At 42.6% G+C, this 20,576-nt stretch overlaps 1 protein-coding gene across 1 annotated transcript in view; it reads right to left on the bottom strand.

Annotated features, from left to right (window-relative positions):
- Positions 1–233: 233 nt before the first annotated feature.
- The window catches only part of fstl4 (follistatin-like 4), a 197,607-nt gene continuing 177,264 nt past the window's right edge, over positions 234–20,576 (bottom strand). The window contains exons 10-16 of the mRNA XM_076750847.1: positions 18,943–19,077; positions 17,560–17,586; positions 16,230–16,348; positions 14,207–14,356; positions 9,773–9,880; positions 4,302–4,411; positions 234–4,078 (exon numbers count right to left, since the gene is read on the bottom strand). Coding sequence (XP_076606962.1) covers positions 3,376–4,078; positions 4,302–4,411; positions 9,773–9,880; positions 14,207–14,356; positions 16,230–16,348; positions 17,560–17,586; positions 18,943–19,077 — 1,352 coding nt within the window. The 3' untranslated portion in view covers positions 234–3,375. The remainder of the gene's footprint in view (positions 4,079–4,301; positions 4,412–9,772; positions 9,881–14,206; positions 14,357–16,229; positions 16,349–17,559; positions 17,587–18,942; positions 19,078–20,576) is intronic.

Genomic DNA, 20,576 nt, shown 5'->3' with positions numbered 1-20,576 from the left:
AAATAGTTTTCAGTTTTCAGACAAAGACGTCAAATGTTCTCATTTTCCTGCTTTTGTCTTAAATGGCAGAGAATTTAATATTGGAATTGAGAAATTAATCTTTTACTGTTTTGACATTTAAATACTGATTACCATGAATCAAAGTAATTTGCAGACTCATTGGTATTGACAACAATCATTAGTTGCAATCAGCGACTTAATAAGACACTGCAAAACGAGTGATTTTTACAATATATTTAATTCGATTTTTTCTTACAAAACAATTCCCTCATAAACCAGAACACACAAAATGCATAAAGAAAACTGTACAGTCAGTTTTTGTCATGTCTGAACGTGTTCTAAACATGAACAATGTTATCTACAACAGTGGGTTCTATCAATGTCTATCACACCAAGCGGTTCAGCTCTGCAGCCCCTTACTTCGAGGGTTAAAGGAGAGGTACGGAGATAGTCATGTGACACTGAAGGTAGATCCAAACAAAACAACATGAGCTAGCCAATAATGTACTTCTATCAGCAAGCGCAGGTGCAGTCTCTTTGTTCTTGCTCTCCTTGGCTCTAGTAGCGATGTCACACTGCTGAATCGACCTTAAGAGATAAGCTGACAGACGTGACAATGAGAGGGCAGAAAAGTGACTTTTTCACAAGCAACTGTAAACCGTGTGTGACTGTGAGAGATCACTGAGAGGTCAATGACAATCATGTCGAAGGTCTGTTTTCATTACATGCATGTCTCGGATAGATTACTCATTTAGAGCCATCGGGGAGTGACTTTGGATGGGACGGTGACTTTAGGAAGCATCAGAGCCGGAATACTTTAACAGTAAGATTTTTTTTTTTTTTTTTTTTCCATCGACACAGTGAGAAAACTGGGCTACCAATTAGACAAATGTCCATCCAATAAACATAAATATATGTCAGGTATTATATTTCTCTCCTCAGTGCAACAGTGGTCTAAGAAACATTATCGTCATTAAGTCATTGCCTTTCAAAAGGTTCATCAAACAGGCTTTCATACCAGAATGGATTTTCATGGCAGATTAGCAGCAAATACCTAAATCACAAACAAGAACAACAAGTCTGCTTCACTCCTGTGTTTACTTTTTTCTTTTCTTACACAGCTTGGTTTCTACCCTACACATTGCATTGCATTGGGGAGTTACAGGCACAACTACGTATCAGGAGAAGATGATTAATATTTAATTTGGGCTGCTGTTTGTTTCTGGGGAAAAACAAAACAAAACAAAAGGGCCGATATATTCCAGTCACAAGACTTCAGCTGGATTTACAGCGGGACGCTTCTCTTATGGACTTTCTGTACACCCTAAAGTTGGACTTTGACATCTTGGCTGCCAGAGATAAACACGAGTTTAATCTGTTTGACGCGCCAAAAAAAGGTCAGCAACTGCAGAATCCTGAAGGCTGTGAGTATTTGTGCCGTGATTTCATCGTGGATGTACCAGGGAGCTGTCAATCACATGTCAGCACAGGAAAGTCTGTCCTCTTCCATGCAGGGATCGAGCATTAGTGCTGCTGTTAAGATTCATTCAACGTTTTGCTTCTAGCTGTTTTAATTCTAGAAACAGTTAGTGTTTGTCATCCAGGTGTTGTCAAGCAGCTTATGTAAATAAGAATTTAAATGTGTGTTAAAGTTGATTTTCTTGGCTGCTACGGGAATCAGAATATTAAAGAATAGCCCCTGATTTATGACGACAAAACATCTATGACAGCTGAATTTTAGAGGGCATTCATTTTTTAGCTGTAGCTTGAGGCTGGGAGGCACAGAGAAAGGCTATGCAGCATAAAGAGCTCCAACACTGGAACCCATTTAAGCCCAATGTCTGAGAGCCATGGAGGGAGTCGTCAGAGGGACGCACCTCAGCGCTACTGTCAAGAGGCAGGAATGTTTCAGAGACGCTACGGTTCCACTGATTCCTAATAACATTATTACAAATGTAGAGAAGCAGTGGTGCTCTCTTGCTGCTAATGGATCATCATTAGGATGATTAGAGCAAATGGCAAAAGCAAATTACACAGAGGATGATGCAGTTCAACCACGGCGAGAAAATATCCGCTATTTCGATAGACGAAGAGTTGCTGGTGTTTATTGGGTTACTGCCTCGAGACAGATAGTACCAGAAGTAGGTGTACACATTTTTAATAATAAAGAAACATGTACAACTGTTGTCAGTTTAGTAGTGGGTATTCGTGGACACAGAAATGGTTGACACACTTTGTATTGCTAATGTTCTTTTGAAACAGGCTGCTAAGTTTAGAGGTATTTTTTTTCCTGCACATACGTAACTGATAGACAGAAAGTAATAAAAACATATTTCCTTTGTAATTACCACCTGGCAAGTACAGTCTACCTGCCTTGGAGTGTGATCTTGATGCACGGCTCTCTGGGAGGATGTACAAATGCTCACAGCCAGTCAGATAGAGGAGTTGATGCCACTTTTGGCACGGCCTCAGCATGTGGGTCAGCGTAAACCGGAGCCATTACCCTGAGGGAAGCTGCTAAGTGGCATTTTCAGGCTCCACAGCACAGAGTTGTGCTGCAGGTACAGAATAAATGTGAGAGACAGCGGGGGACAGATTATACCATTGCAAGAGACCACAAGATGTACTGCTCATTTCTGGTTAGGCTCCCTCCGCGAGCAAAGCATCCATTGTCGACGTCTAATGGACCAATCGGGCTCTTTGGATAGACAATGTAAATAGAGGGTATTACACATGTGCATAAAGCCAACCTCTGCCGGCATGAGGAGAATGAAAGCTCTCAGAGGGAGGATACAGTACAATACCATGACAAAGGCGAGGAAACAGATGGGCTGGTAGCGTTTAAAAGGACTCAGAACACACATACACTAAAGGCAGACAGGACAGACGGACAGTTTGTGGTGATTATATGCAGCACTGGTGAAAACGACAAACATCGTTGAGATAAACAAAATCGGAAAGCTTTTTACTCTAAAAAAAGTGAGCATTGTGCATAGTTCATAGTTCGTTAATAACCCCTCTTCAGGTACCTATTTGCTGTGATAACATGGAAGGAAGTGCAATAATGTACAATTCTGTATAGTTAAGTGCACATAGATCACTGTTGCACTGAACGGCATTGACACTTTCTCCCAATAGAAATATCACAACAGGGTTTCTTTATGTTTTCTCAATTACTCTATTTTTAAGTGTACTTTTGTTACAATGAACCCAGGCATGTATCCCTCTTGCTCAGTCCCAGGGTTGAGTCCACAACTTATGTTCACATAAATCTTTATTATAGGTAATTTGGCCTGATCTTTCCTTTTTTCCATTCGCGTCTCTCCCTCATCCTACGTCTCCTGCTTCATCATTTTTTTTTCTTTTCTTTTTAACTCATACCTCGCCGACCCAGACAACTGTGTTCCCGCTCTTGATGTCTGACACCTCGCAGTGCGGCGTTCTCTGTTTGCCGTTCAGGACAAAGAGGGACTCGGCAGACGGCGTCACCAGGTACTGTCCGAACAACCCGCTGGAGACCACCACTCTGTTGGGGCCTCCCCAGGGCCAGGCTTGGGGGGCCAGGGGCTCCTTGAGGCTCTGGAGAACCTCAGTGCGGCCCGAGGACAGATCGGCAAATAGCAGGTCCGTGCCTGAGCCTGAGGTGGCCACAACCACGTGCTGGTTGGACTCTGTGAAGGAAGGCTGGAAAGCCAGATCAGAGACAGCTACGGGCTCATCCAGTTCCTGGTTCAGACCCAGCTCCCCCTGGAACGACACCGTCTGTACTATCAGCTTTGAGCTCTGCGGGTCAGGCGTCACAACATAGCGGCCGTCCGGTGACACGAAAGGCTGCCCTGTGACGTTTAGGTTCGGACCAATCACCGCGTCCGTCACGCTGTCGATGAGGAGCTGGGGCGGGGCTTGCAGGTGGCTCTTGCTCTTGCACTGGACAAAGTAGAAGCCGCTCAGGTGCGTGTAGGCCATGCTGTCTGGTACGCAGCTGTAGTTCTTCAGGCTGATGGTCTTGACGCGGTGGAAGGTCTCCAGGTCGATCTTGTGTACCGCAGGTTCATTTTTGAGGAAGACAAAGGCAAACCTAAATCGACAAAGTTCAAAGGAAAGGTTAATAGCCTTTCTGGATTTTGGAGCATTAGTGATTAACACACATCGAGATTCTCATTAGAATTCTCATTTGCTCTTTTCTCCTTTACTTCAGAAGGACGGCCGTGATGAGCGAACAATGAGGTCGCCTGTGTTTTAAGGTCAGAGGTGGCTGAGTGTGTGTGTGCGTGTGTGTGTGTGTGTGTGCACTGCTTTACCTCACGTGAGTGATGATGAGGTTGGTTGGAGGGATGAAGAAGTCGTTGACCCTCTGGAAAGTTGTGCGGATGGCATGATGCACTTCTCCCACACTGGCTTGCGGAATTACCTGTAGACAAATGACGAAGGGCGACATGAATATTAAAGAGCAGGTGATGGACATTACAAGGACAGTGAAGTTCTGCTGGCAGCAGAGACTGTCAACAAATAGACTTGGACAAAAGAACAACATCTGTCTGTTTTTGCAGATAAATCTGAAAATAGTAGCCTGACTGAAGCTGGATTTCTGAATTTGATATCAATATGTGAGAATTTTAAACGTCTGATGATATTGAGGCTTGGGGTTGACGATGGATGAATGTATCTTAAGGCGATTTCTGTCATTTTATGTTGTGTTGTTTAATTGTAATGGAAGAACGACCTCATGTGTCTGTAAATGAATAGTTTATTCTGGTGATTGTTGGAGCAGTGGAAAGATCAAGTTGGTTTTGGTGAGTTTTACGATGAATAAAGAGAGAAACTTGTATTTTTCTCTCTAATAAGAAAAACAGGAGTAACCCGGGGATTTCACCGAGCACTGACATGTTTTTGTTTCATCCTCCACGCAGCCTCAAACTTCCTGCCTGCCTGATTTTGTCAACTTGCTGAGATTCGGCCATTTTTCCTTCACGTCTGTGCTTCTACCACAGGTGAGTAGGCTTCATACTTAAATGGTTTCTCTGTTCGTCTGTTTTAATGGTGTTTATTGTTGATGTACCATCAGCAGAGTGCACAGGGGATTTTATTTTGAAAGGCTAGCAGATTCTCTACACGGTTCTTGTGTCTGACTTCCTGTCTGGCTCAATTTGGTCGGTGCAGCTTGAGTTCACTTTGTTTATTTATTAGACTAACATACTGACGTGGGATATATGAGCTAATATAAACCTAAACATAAAAGACAGGATGAATAAAGACATGTTAAAACTAAGGTTAGACCAAAGATATTTGTTCAAAGTCATCATTTGGAAGGTGATATATACTTACAAAAAAGACAAAACTAATATTAACATCACAACAATAAATAAGGCATCATTTCTGTACACTGTTAGAACCACTTTGAAGATTGACGTTTGGTGTAGGATTAGACCAATTAGTAGGCCTGGCTGACATTTATCCCAGGTGAATCGGTATTGGTGAACATGCCAATAAATTCCAAGAAAATGCGGTTCACAAATGTTAATTAAATGTTAACTTACAAACAGTATCTCAGTTAAACAGTTTGTCCAGCAAAGAGCAACGAAACGTGGAACAACTGTTAAATTACAGGGATCGTTACCAAAATGTTTGTGTGTTAATGTAAGAAAAAAAAAGAAAAAAAAAAGGTCTCATATCAACGTCAGCTTTGTAAATCCGCCTCAGCTGGGCTACAGTTCAGCATCCCGCTCAAAGACCCTCATGAAGAATGAACTCTGACTGCGTTGCTAGTTAAACCTGTGGCTCTTCGGCTTCATCAGAATGCTGCTAGTTTCTGTAAATAAAATAAAGGCTAGTATATCTCAGGTCTTAACAGCCTGGGCTTGTCCAGGTGACGCGCCCATATATCCTTGAACAGATAAACATCTACAGTTTATGGCTTGGGCTGATGAAACGTGGCCCCACCTCAGTTTGCTGATGGTTGTCTTAGACGCCCCTCATCTCTCATGTCATCCAGCCGGCACTGAATCAGCATGTTTGTAAAGTGTGTGTGTGTGGGGGGGCTGCATCGGGTCACAGTCAAGGACGGCTGAAGTGGTTTATGGGGCCTACACATGTGAGACTGTGCTTTTATTAAAGCAGCGAGTCAACTTCAGCTCTGTAATCCTTCTTCCACAGCGAAAACAACTTTATATTCTCAGAGAAACTTGGCTCATTGAAGCAGTTCTGGGTTTAGAAGCCAAGGCAAATGTTGCTGAAGAGCACAGAGGATATTGTTTTAAAAGGAAAGAACTAAGCGTAGAATCTATTTTGATGTCTACGCCTGCCCCACTACAGCTGAACTGCTACCTGGTGCCCAGTGGGGGGCCAGGCGCCACACTCCTTCCTTGGAACTATGAAATGCAAAGAAATAAAAATAGCTGTTTAAGTTGCAGAGTTGATACTTTTGCTACGCTGCTGCAATGCTCCACAAAAGACCTCTCTCTCTTTCTCGATCCTCCTCATCTCATCCATTTTTAACAAAGTAGATCTGCCGGTTTCTCACTGCTTGCGAGACATGAAAAGAATCCTCATTAAAAAAAAAAAAAAAAAAAAAAGTCATTACAACAGTTGCAGAACACAATGACGGGAGTTAATGAGGTTCGATGTAGTATCGCTCATGTATTATTAGGCAGCTGCTGTGGTCTCCAGGGCTGCAGGTGCTCTCAACTTACTGCCACCAGGCTTCCCTTTGTCATCGCTCATCCTTGGATTTCATATCCACACACTCAGCAGTGAGGCCCAGTCGAGTTCTCCTCGGCCTCGCTGGCTGCCCTAATACCTGAGGGGGAGCCGGTTCTGACTGAGTGGCTTTTACTTTTCAACAATATTCACTCCTCAGAAGCCTTGAGTAGCTTTTTTTTTTTTTTTTTTTTTTAACTTTCCCATTTAACTACAGTGCATCCAAATGAGATGGAAATTCTAATATGCTCCAGTGTATTTGTCTCGTTTAGGGAATTCAATGAATCTCACAAGGCGCTTTAATATAACCCTTCATGTTACATGATTTTTTTTTTAACATAGAATTACTCATCCTTTTGCTTCTGGGGTGCAATAAAGCACACTACGAATTCTCTGGAAAGTCAGTGGCTGGTGCAGAATTTAAAAACTAAATTAATGATATCGTAAATTTATAGACAGATGTTTGCTGATCCTGTCAAACATTAAATTAATTTCATTTGTTTTGAGTCAGGTAACACTAAACAGAGATAAGACTGAGAAGTGAACAGACCAAAAAAAAAAAAAAAACTCAGAAACTGGAATAAACCAAACAGGAAATGAAAGAGCTGTTATGATTAAAGTAGCTTTTTATGGAGCTGATTTTGCCAGCCTGAGTTGTATAGCATAACTATCATTTTGATGTCAAACAAAGTAATGTGCTTTACACTATATCACCTTTTTTTGGTTTGACTTTCTTGTTGTTGTTGTAAAGTTTAGCTCATATTGCCCACCCTGTGTGTGTGTGTGTGTGTGTGTGTGTGTGTGTGTGTGTGTGTGTGTGTGTGTGTGTGTGTGTGTGTGTGCATGCAGACAGAAAAACAAAGTGCCTATGAGTTAAACGTCTTCTTGGCACGTAGACTCAGACTGGACTGACAGTCTGAAAGGCCACGTCTCCCTCTGCCCGGCAGAGATTCCTCCATTTGTCTTCTCTAATGAATTGACAATCACACTCCCTCTGATGTTTACACAGAGATATTGAGCCATCCTAAAACTTGGCTGCTTAAAAACGCCGCACACGCGGAGCTGAAGGCACAGCTACACACATTCACACGCCACGAGCGCACACATTAACATGCACAAACACAGACGCACACACACTCATACACATGTATGATCCGCTGAAGCGAAGCGGTGCCTCTGTGACAGGCTGCTGCTGAATAGGTCAATTACTTTCAGGCCAAATGATAATGACATTATCAGACCATTTATTTGTGGTGTGATCCACGTGGACTTCAATCCATTATGCAGCTTCCCTGCAATTGCATTTTTGAGTGATTCATGCTCTGCTCTCTAATTATTCATTACTCCTGAACGGCTGCAGAGAGTGCGGAAATGAATAACATGAAAAACACAGAAATGTGTTCTCTGCAGTTCAGGCAGCAGCCACGAAAAGAGGAGAAGTGCTATGCAAAGCTGCTTTCTGTAGTCTGATTGTCTGAAATTATATGAGGAGAAAATTGTTTTGTCGGTGATGAAAAACGTTTTTCATGGAATTTTCTGCTTCATTTGAGACTTGAAGTTTAAAAACAACTCCAACATAAACACCGTCAGTGTGCACCTTATCTGAGACAACTCACAGAGACAAGTCCCCTGCTCGTCCACCTCCGCTCTATGAGGAAAAGGTGCAGAAGAACAGGAAATGTACACACACACACACACACACACACACGCAGTCGACTTGGCCATGCAGATTGTAAACTAGTAGAAAACTGTTAAAACCCACACACAGGTGCTGGTCTTTCTCTGCTTTTGTTGCCAAACCATAGTGGCACCTTTCGATCCAACACAATCTACCATCACAGTTTCTTTTAAAAATGGAAACACTGCAGCATCGTGACCAGGCGTTATTTATAGGACCATTTCACAAACGACTGAAGCGCCGCCGTTAACAGCCCCACAACCACCGATCAACTACTAAAACTTATCCACGAGTGTTCAAAACCAACACTGCAAGTGATTTTTCTGAATAGAAAGTGAGTCATTCCACTGCAAAGATCCTCTGAAGAATCATAAATTTGAGAGTGTATCATCCCTCTGCAGTCCCCGTAATGAATCGACACCGCACGTCCCACACAGAGAACACTGAACACAACACCTCACATGATTATAATGGGATGCTTCACTCCAATGGGACAAAGCAGAACAATAAACATGTTTGTGTCTATTACAGAGATTACAATGGGATCCCTGGGTGGCTTTACTCGTGGCAGTGTCCTCTGCTGTTACACAGGAAAACACATGCGCACACACACAAATACTGGCCCTATAAAAAACAGCATCACACCTCTCCCACAGGCACCAGCTCTGTTCCCTTTCTCCTCCCCTCCACCTCCTCGACCCTGCATCCTCCTCTTCCCTCGCCTCACCCAATCCCCCGAGGTGGATTAAACACAACCACACCTGTGATCATTTCTCATTTGTGAAGCCTCCAACACCAGTGGTCCAAAGGGACGCTGGCACAAGCCGACAGCGGCGCAGCTGTGAATTGCTGTTTTGCTGGCTTGGTAAATGCTCTAAAACATACATAGATTAGATGTTGTCGTGCAAATACTTATCACATAAACAGGGACGCAGGTACAGAACGGAGCTCAATTAGTTACGAGGCGCTGTTTTCCTCGCTGGGTGAACTTTCTTCAGCTTATATAGATTGTATTCTTCCAGGATGGTAATTGCTCATCAGAGTTCACAAATTCACTCAGCGAAGTGCAGGGCGGCGTAGAAATACGACAATAATGACAAGAAGCTATTTTGTACTTTTAAAGCTGCACTGGGCTGGATTTTATGCAAATTATCACCAGCCTGATTTAAAAAAAAAAAATAGGTGCAATAGAGATGAACTTCATATATCTTAATGAACAGATTCATTAAACTCCAAAATGATTCTAGTGTTGGATATGACACTAACACAACAGTTCAGTTATCTCTGTCTGTAGCTGTCTAGTGTAACTTTGAGCTATTTGGTTCGGCTGCAAAGAACAACAGCAAAACTAAACTGCTGTTACCTGAGAGAGATTTTTAGCATCACACACACACTTACCTGAAGTGTTGGATGTGTTCTGTCCATATTCCCCCATGTAAGGACCCACACCTGGTCATGTGACTTGTCATAGAGCATCTTCACTGGAAAAGGATCTGTTGCTACTGCCTAGAACAGACAGAGAGAGAGGGGACATGATTGAATGAATAGTTCTTGGGCAAAATAGAGTTAAAGCTGCCTGTTGTGCTGAGAAGTCAAAAAAGCCCAGCTGATACATGCGTAAAAACAACAGATATGTCCATTACTCACACATATTACACTGAAGGGTCATTAAACTACTGAAGGCAAACTACAAAACAACAACATCTAAGGTGATTAACATGAACAAAATAATATTTGTAAGAAAGAGTCATTTATTTTGCTGATGAACTAGAGAAAAACTCTCCTTCATAGATGTTATCAGGCATTAGTAGCTTATCGAAGATACTACATATATTGACCAATAAATGATAAGTAATTGCACCACAGAAATACCAAAGATATGTTTGAGGTGATAAGTTTGAGGAAGAAGTTTATTTTTCAATGGTAAAATGTCCTGCTCTGAACATATTGCAGTCAGTTCTATACTAACTAAATCTAAGGGATCAATATTATTGCTGACCTGTAGTATCACACAGTACCAGTCAGGCTGTCCTCAGTAATACCAGTGCTAACCCAGCGCCAGGGCTTAGCAACTGGAAGACCACGGTTTGAGTCCTGGCTCCCCTTTAGCAAGACTCCTAATGCTTTACTAGCATACCACAATATTAAAGAGAGGTCAACGTCAGATATCTTGAAAACAGGATGATCTGGGGCAAAAGCTAAAGCTCTCAAACATTAGCTGGGGCTAATGAATGAGAGCAAAAAACTGGAACTTGCTGAGTGCAAATAACTGAATGGACGTGTAAGAGACCACAGTCCAGTTTCAAAAAATCGATTTATGAATGCTGTTGACACACAAATGGTGCCAGCGTCCCATTCCACTAATGATTTAGTCTTGCATGCTCACCCCTGGGTTGCAAGTACGGTGCTTGTTTTAATTAGTCAAATGTGTCTAAATTAATGCGAGAGCAAATTATCTCAAGTTGCAAGCTGCAGCTTACACATTTGGTGAAATGGGCCCCAGAAAACGACCCAACAATCATTTACCCAAAAATGGAACATTCTCAAGAGTAGTCTGCTATCACATCCTGTACTAAGCAGGTGTAAATGTTTGGAGGAGAAGGAGAGAGAGTACAGCATGTGCAGGTTTACATTGTTACTGCCGGAGAGGTTTCAGTGAGATCAGGTCAAAGAACAGAGAATAACTTGCAGAGACAGTGAAAGAGAGGAAGGAAAGAAGAGAACGGACAGAAAAAGGAGAGAGATGTGGGGGTGGGGTGTACTCGGCCTCAGGTCTGCTGCAATGTCAACAACAAAGAATAACACAATCCATTACCCTGCTTCTGGCTGGGTGGACAGGGAGCTGCTGACACCCTCACCAGTGGAGCGAGACCACAAGCTCTGTGTTCAGTAATGGGAGGTCCAGCCCTCTGCTCTGCACCGGTCAGCCAAGTGCCAGCTCAGCATGTGTGTATGTACATGCGAATTTGACTTTCCATCCGTTTAGCTTCTCACATAATGGGAGCAGAGGTAAAGCTGAGGTCAGGCCACAGCGCAGCAGACTGGGAGGAACTGGACCACCTCTAAAACTCCAACATTCAACCCTGATTCTACAAACACTGGGACGCTGTGTGAAACATGAATGAAACAGAATGTGATAACTTGCTAATCCTTTTTGATATGTATACACAATGCTTCCGATTGGTCAAAATGTAAACAAAAATAAAAAACATTACAGTTTCTGTTGACGTCCTCTAAATGGAAACTGTAGATACAAAAGCACAAAGTAAGACAAAAAAGAATAATAAAAGGCGTTTCAGATTACCGATTTCATCCTTCAGAAAACCAGAACATCTGTTTACTTCAAAGAACACCTTGAAAAGCAAGAAGATGCTCATCTGAGCTCAGAGAAAAGAAAAAGCATTACAGAAACCTAGACGACAACGGCGTGCCACCTCCCACACATTCACTTCAACACAAAAGGAACCACCATAGTACATTAAAGTGACTACATAACCAGAGGTCTTTACCATCTGGCTTTCTTTTTAATTAGCCGATGTGCCGTTTGTTTTCATGCCCTGTGGGAGGTTAGCTGGCACAGGTCTGACACATCAGAGTCAAGGTTAGATCCCTTTGTTGAAAGAGATAACAAAGGTGCAATTTCCCTGCGTGCATCAGCATGAAAAACCATGAAAGCCTCTGTTAGTGCACACCTAATGTCTGCTGGAAGTCACGGCTGAAGAGTAAAGATTTTTTTAAAGGAGCACAAGACAACTTTTCACCCAACACAGCAAGCTCTGCTCCTCTAGGATCTCAATTTGATTTAACCTTTTGTAAATATCTGACTTTCTCTAGATGGAGCTACTTTTTAGGCGACATTTATTATGTTTTACTCCAAACTTTTCCCTTAATGGAAACATTCCCAACAGTGACTATCACAGGATAACACTTGCTCCTTTGTTAAAGTTGGCAGCCTCGTCTAAATACGCTCCGTCTTCCTGATCACTGTGATAAAATCAGCATTCTGACTTTAATATTAAAAGAAAATTAATGCTGTTTGTTTCGTTCGTGCCTGCGGATAAAGTGCATTCATTGTATTCTGCCAGCTTCAGTCTTGCTCTAAAGGCCATTGTTGAAGCTACAAATGTGTTTTGTAAAAAAGAAAAGAAAAGAAAGAGCTTTGAGATAACAGACAGAGAAAGAGGCGAAAAGAAAAAAGGGTGGATGCATTAACCTCCTGCACCCAAAGGTCAGACAGGGTCTCTGTAAGGGGGGAGGGGGTCAGGAGGGGGATGGAGTGATGAAGGGAAGGGAAGCAGTTTTACAGCGTGATGGGCCGCAACACAACAAAGGTCACGACCTGAACTTTATGTTTTGTTAGATCATCTTATCGCCTCTGTTTCTCCTTTCATCACTTCACACTTTTCCTTTTTTTATGATTATATCCTTTTTTATGGATGCACACAAGAACAATGAACTCCTTTTTTCTCGTCATTTTGAAAAGGAAAACTTAAGAGTTTTATTGCTGCTAAAAGTGAAGTGGTGAATCATTTCACTGGTGTTCAGACAGCAAGTGTGTGTAAACATCTAACCTTTAGTTGCCTGTTTCTTTACACTGATAAGAAGGTCAGGTTACAGCGTTCCAATGACATTTCTGCACTGCTACCTGCTCATTTAACCGTCTGTCTCATTCTCTCTGCTCAGACTTTCACTTATCTCCCTCCTCCTCCTCCTCCTTCTCCTTGAGTTAGGCCTATTTCCTCTCATGCTGTACCTCAGTATAAATGATGTTGACCCTGGGAAGAACCCCTGAGGGATTCAGTCTCTAAACAGCCGTTACAGGCAAGATGAATAGCGAGGCAGCCAGCACCCACCTGGGCACCATATTGTTTCAAATGCTTGAGGTGCACTTGATTTATTTTACCTTGCATGTGGTCTTCTTACATCTGTGGCAGCATCGAATCATCGTGTTGGTGAGGCTGTCTGACATGCGGCCAAACAGGCTGCATGTACATAGTTTCTTAAAGTAAGGCTGCACTAGGAGAGATTTTTATAGAAAATATATGAGTTTTATCATCCTAAAGTACGTGGAACTGCAACAGATGAAAGCATTTCATCCTCCTCTGTGATATCAGACTGTTGTAGATAAGGCTGTTTGGATGCTTACTACAGAAAAACTAACTTGAACCAGTAATACATAAGGTAGACTCATGCATTACTGTTTCAGTATATCAGTAACTGCAATACTACAATAGAGTAGTAACAGAAAAAGACTTTGGAAGTGATCAGCTCGAGAGAAGACGGATCAGTCTGTCGGATGGCGGATCCACAGAAACACTCGTGGTTGTACAGCAGTGTCACAGAGCGGAGCCTGCTTCATGCCTCGCAGACAAAGAGCACTTTAACCATCAACTTTATGAATTACCTTTCATGAGTGACAGCTGATATGACCTGCCGCCGGCGATGTTTGTCATTGTAACTGGTGAAAGTGACGGTCAGCTAAAATGAGAAGCTGCAACACCTCTGCTCACTAACGATGATTCGCGTCAGAATTTACTGATTTTGTGCATTTTGCCAACCTGCGTCTGAACTTACAAAGAAATTTTCACGTTCACACACTCATTTTCACTTGTTGAGGAAGCCGAATGTCGGAAAAGAGAACAGCACTATCTTGAGTTTACTTTTGTCATTTGACAATATTCTGAGTGCTGAACTTTAGCTAACACTTAACTCTGTATTTTCCTACTGAAGCTTTATAACGTCAGTCATTAAAGCCATTGATAAATAATTTCTGGGTTGTTCTGAGACTAGAGTCTGGTGTGTTGCAACAGGCCTGATACCTGCTCCACCCACCTGCACCACCTTCTGCGCCTGAATATCGACAACCAGCAGTCGGCTCAGGAGGGGCTGGGTCACGTAGATGTACTTATCCCTGATGTTGACTGCCGAGGACCACACGCAGTGCTGAGGTGACACCCCCTCACCTTTAGGGCACATCTCCTCCTGGGAAGAACCAACAGAGAACAGAGAGGATGATGGGAGGAGGAGGCTGGCAGGCTTTCCTGCTGTGTCAAAGATGGTGGAGTCTGTATATCTCCCTCACCAATGATTAAGGCTTACAGCGATAATTCCAAATTTTGGGTTATCTACTGTCACTGGAGTCGTACTGTGACGATATCACAACATGGCATCAATTTGCCCAATTCTGGTCAAATTAATTATTCAAAACAAACTGTAATTAAAGCAATCAAAGGGCGGTTTTCAGTGGAGGGGGTTGTGTTTTACCATCTTTATGCCCTGTTTGATGCATTAATAACTAGTAAATCAGATCATTATGCTGAAGAGCAAATTGATCATTTATCCTTTTCTTTTTCTACTACTTCATCTTTTAACTTTTTATTTGCGATTAACAATGAATTGTTTAGTACATAACATGTTATAAAGTAATGAAATGTGCCAAGTTTAAAGAATCCAAGTCGACATGTTTGAAATGCTTGTTTTGTCAAAACAGCCAGAAAGCCAAAGATGAAGGACAGAAAACAGAAAAAATATCAACAAATACTCACTTTTCAGGGGCGAAAGCCAGCAAATGTGTCATATTTTAGGTGATAAATGACAATAAAAAGCAATTAACATGTCAAAACTGTTCCTTTTCTGTCTAATTTAATCATTAAATGCAGCACTTGTTGTGATTTAGACAGCGCAGGCAAGTTTGAAGCCTTGATGTAAAAAGGACTTCACTGTTAGTACAATAATACTGATTTCTACCACGTAGCAAATCCTGATGTCTTTACCTCTGCGTGCTTCATTCCATTAATGCCTGAATTACTGGTGCTGTTAATAATAGTCTATATTGTAGCTGTTGTCCTGTTTCCACTCTGTAGTTAGAAATCAGTTTGAAGCAAACACCAACAAACTCAAACACCAGAACCGACTCCACAGGCCCTGCAGCCTGCTGCTTTTGCTGACAAGACATTTACACACACACACTCCCTCACACACACGATGTTTACTGTATGTTACCACTTACACACACAAACACGCACACGCACACTCAAAGGTTGAGTTTCAAGAGTTTCCACCTCCGCTCCACCTCTCCAAAGTGAAGAAACTGCTGTTTACAGCAGGAACTCGCGAACACATGGCTTATTGAGTTTCTATTGATCTCTAATACAATTACGGGGTCGTGTAAAACCCAAATCCCTCAGAGGAACAAGCAACTTCTACCATCTAAAGCCCATTGCTCTGGGAGAGGGATGTTATCCAGTGGATTAAAAGCCTGAGGGTAGCAGTGCATAGACTCTGTAGTCTACTGGTGCGAGCTGTTGACTAATGGACACAAGTAATCCCATTACATTTAGTGAGGTGAGGTGCCCACTGACAACAGGGAGGAGGAGAAAGGGAAGAATGTTCTTAATTTCGGTGGCAGCGTACCTCACACTGAAACTCTACTGAACAGCTCTAGCATAGAAACAGACGGATGGATGGAGAAGATTGAGAAGACTCTGAATTATTCTGCATTTACTTCGCTTCCTGTTGACGAACACAACACCTCGCTGTGCTTTACGGCACAACAACCTAATTAAGCCGCGAGATGCTCTTAGCTGAGCATCTGATGTGTCATGATTGTGTGAGTGCCTTTCTTAATGTAAGAACGAACACTCAGCGACATCTTTCTGCCTTGCACATAATTTGATTTTGAAGGCATCAGCTGAGCAGCGACAAACACTGCCATCCTGAAACCAATTTAATGAAACATGGAGAAAACTACTCATTACCTGATATGTTAATTTTAATCTACTTTGATCTTATTTAATCTATTGCACCATTAAATCCTGTTAGGAAAAGAAAAAAAAAAGACACAATATGCACTTACATAGGTAGCAACAATCCTGTCTGTGCGCTTCATGTGTCTGCGGATCTCACACTCACTGGGCTGCAGAACAGTGATGCCTTCATCGGAAAACACATAGAACATATTCCCCACACTCAACCCTGGAGGAGAAGACAGGATGACAGAAAATGTTGACAAACGTGCTTTAAAGAAAGAGCAACAAACACAAATTAAAAACAGCAGAAAATCCTGCCCCCATCTTATCTGACATTTGTGATGGACATTTCAATTTCCCTGCTGGAGGAGACACAGCAAGACTCCTGTTAGCATGCTATCGCGTTTGTGGGGATGGGCAGTGTGTGGCTGCCAGCCGTTTTGACAATGCCTACAAAGGCCCTGTCAGCAACATGTCAACAACATACTGTGGCAAGAGGCATCAAATTAAAGGCACTGTCTCTAAGAGGAAACATTTCACATATTGTCTGCTCTGCGTAAACAGCAGCTGATGAGTTAGCAAGGATCTGATGCTAAGGCATATGGAAGAACGAGCTATTACTGCTGTCAGGAATACATTCAATGAGCGGACGATGTAGACTTGGCACATATGCACACTTGCTGCAAGCATTAACATTTAGAAGATGCATGCATAGACAAAAACCATGATGATGGTTGATTTGTCAGGATATGAATACATCAGTCTTGCACTATAACAAAACAAAGAGCGCCTCAACAGTCTAAAACGCAAGAAATATACAGCAAAACACTGACACAAAAACAGCTCTAGCTCACATATCACACACACACACACACACACACACACACACACACACACACACACACACACACACACACACAGTGTTAATGATCCAAAATCAGCTGTGAGTGCTGACAAACACACACATGCTTACTAAAGCACACGGGCTTCTTTTGGTTCTGTGGTAAACCTGATGTGGTGATGATGTATATAAAACAGATTGTATTTGTATTGTACTCTAAACCGCAGTGGGTTTTCCAGCGCAGTAGTAAAACTGTACTTGCGGCCACGCTGATGTGGTAAAAATATATGTAGTGTAGAGACCGGATAGATTTGTATACCGCTGAAAACCACAAAGCTGTTTCTCCTGCAGCCCCCTCACTGGGTCTGTGGTATTATTTGCAAAATGAATAAAGTCCCTGCGTGTGTGTAAGTGTTTCCTCCCCAGGTGATCCGAAAAACAGATTACAAAGCACACCAGCGAAGGGATGAAACACCTTGGACACGCAAGGAAGACAGCGAGTTTTGCTGGAGAGAAAACAACTCTCGTGGACAGCGTGGCAAGCATCACCTTATTCACGAGAACACAGAGGCACTCTGAGAAGTGAAATGCATTACCTTCTTCTCTCCACAGAATGTTTGCAACTGCAGAGTCAGCCGCCGAGCAACAGAAAGGGAGAGGGGGGAAGGAAGAGATTAAAAACATTAAATCACTTTAAGAAAAAAAGAGACAGATCCTCCAAGAAACAGTGGAGGTGATTTCTCTCGTGGCATGCAAAGACAAAACATATTTGAGAGCTACAAAAAGCGCCCTCGCTGGTGTTGACACTGCCATATTTCCTCCTAAATCAAGAGGTCACTCCTGTCCTAAGAGGATCTAATTTCACTTGGCTCGATGGGATCTCAACATGGTGGAATCTAATGACGTGCCGAACATCAAAGCTGTGTTTCAGTGCGATCGTCAGGGTAAACTGAATGGAGCCTCTCGCACGGTCCACAGTGAGAATCAGAGCGACGACTCCACTGATCCTTTTGAAATGTCCTGTCAAATTGTGTTTTCTTTTTTTTTAGACCACACACAGGGATACGAAGAGTGTTTATTTTTCCGATGTTCTTCAGCACTTGCACTTGTATCTAACCTTTTGCTGTTTCCTCGTTGGCTATCAGAATTTGGATAAATCTTCATGAAAGTGAGATTCAGAATTTTTATTTGTGCCTGACATGACCTGTTTCATGGTCTGTCCAGTTTTATGCAACATGGATAAAAAGCGTTTTTGTGCTTGGAGATGCACACTGAGTCAGATTGGGCTCTGAGAGACATGGCAGACGACCGATAGTGGAATGTTTAAAGGTTGGCTGAAATGAAACTTTATGCACTTCATCACGTTTACAGCTGTATGTGAAGAGCTCTGTGGGTCAGGGTCATGAAATCTGCCTCTGATGCTGCATCTGTCGTCCCCCACGATAAAAAAAATAGGATAAAATGCGCAGTTGTGCTGCGTGACATTCATTTTTGTCCCAGCCTCCATCTGTTGGGTTGGGACGTCACAGAGCTGGAGTCTGATTTCAGGGTGACAGTAGAAGCTGCCTCACTTCACTGTTGGTCTCATATCAACAACTGTCTGAAGCTGTTTACTTTTCCTTTCAGCCATCTGAGGGCATCAGGGATCACCTGACAGGCATGTGAAATTAACTGTTTTTCGTGCTTATTAGCTCGAGTGTTTACTGCAATAATAGTGCAGGAGAGACATGACACAGTTGTAAAGGCTTGTCAACACAGACGCGTTTCAGCCGCCACTTAGACTCTATTCAAAGTTATGTATAACTGGCAGCCATGGCATTGAGATCTAAACCAGCATAGGAAATCATATAAACCCTCTTCCTGTAAAACAAAGTGAGGTCTTACTTCTTTTTGGCATCATGTTCGACAGAGATGAGGTTTAAATTTTACTGTGGGTTTACTTTCTAGAGGGAGAGGTGAAATTTGACAGTGTGACTTACGAGTCTTCTTGGCCGAGTCTTCAACAAACAGCGAGGAGATGTCCTCGTCCACTCCCACCTCGTTCTTGGCGATGCAGGTGTAGGCTCCGGTGTCCTCGTACCGGACGCTGCCGATAAAGAGCTCACTACCGTTTGCTGCGAGAAGAGGGGGAACAAAACCAAGAGAAGCGAGTGTTACTGTGACGGTTTGTTGCTGCATTACTTACATTAAATTATACATTTCTGTTTGATCAGAGCTGTTCAACCCCACCCCTGAATGTGTGGGGGTGTAATCTGACACACACTGTAGACATGAAGCCATGATGCGTTCACAGATCCATATGCACGCTGTGACCTGATACTTTGATACAACTGTGCTTTTACTCCAACATCAGAATGAGTACTTCACTCTCTACTTCAATAGCCTTTTTGTCTTTCAGTACATGAGTGCGGTGTTGTCTAGTTTCACACTTGGCACCCCCCCGCCCCACATACTGTACAATGCTGCTCTGTTTGCATCAGGGTGCAGCGGTGTTGTTAGATGGAGGTGACAGGTGAAGCTGGCCATGTTAAGTCACAGAGGTCATTATCAGAGGCAGACTCTCTGATGTTTGCTGTAGCATCAAGCTCTGTGATGTACAGCTGCACTCTGATGCTTCCTGTACTATACGGAGCACCACACTGAACATAACACCGCACACTTTACAGCTTTGGGGGAGTGAGTGATGTGCGTGTGTCACAGTGGTGCTCTTACAGGCTGTGTTGTACAGGAACATAAAAGAAAGTTTGAGGTTTCATCCCTTTCCCTACGTCTCTTGGAAGCATCTATAACATCTAACATCCAGCTCTCTCAGTCTCTCCACTCGGTTTCTTCCATTCTTCTCACATCTACTTTCTACCTGTTCAAACTTAAAAAGCTAGCACAGCGTTAGTTATACCAAACACCAATAAAGCACACACTTGCTATCTATCTTTACCTTCTATTTCATGCTTACTGGGTTGTAAAATAACAAGACATTACAGAAGTTGATGCAAAGCTTTTCACATTAGTGAAATGTCTCTTGGATTCTGATAATAATTCCCTTTTATCAGGGTAAAAGTATGTAATGCTTTGAAGTGCAAACTGCCTTGAAGCAGGCCTCCACAGAATGAGACAGCGCTCTAATTACTTCTAATTAATAATTATGTTCTGATCAATTCTTATTGAAAACCACTGAATCAACCACTCATTACATTGTATCATTTATATCCTTACGGTTTGTGGTGACTTTGAGTTTGAGTGGTTTTGTCTTATGATCTCTCATCTTCTTTATTACTGCAAGATGGGATATGAGCCCGGGGCGCAGGAGTAACCTGGGGGGGGGGCTATACTGGCTGGGGCTAGCTGGTTAGCATGCTCACTTCAGGAGGTATCTCTGACAGCTAAAATTCTGGCCCTATCTTACACATTGCACATTTAAGGCACCTATAATTGATATTCTTATGTAAACAGTGGAACACATGACTGCTCTCACAGCTTGGTCATTGTGTTTTTGGACAGAGCGGGGATCTGTTTTCAGCAAAAAGCTCTAAAAACACACTGTGCACTACCTGCACCCAATGGCAGACACATAAATTTAGCATCTAAGTGGTTAACAAAGTGCAACATTTAGCAG

This window comes from Chaetodon auriga, chromosome 15, assembly GCF_051107435.1.
Source record: "Chaetodon auriga isolate fChaAug3 chromosome 15, fChaAug3.hap1, whole genome shotgun sequence".
NCBI classification, from domain to species: domain Eukaryota; kingdom Metazoa; phylum Chordata; class Actinopteri; order Chaetodontiformes; family Chaetodontidae; genus Chaetodon; species Chaetodon auriga.
This window is presented reverse-complemented; position numbering and strand designations above follow the sequence as displayed.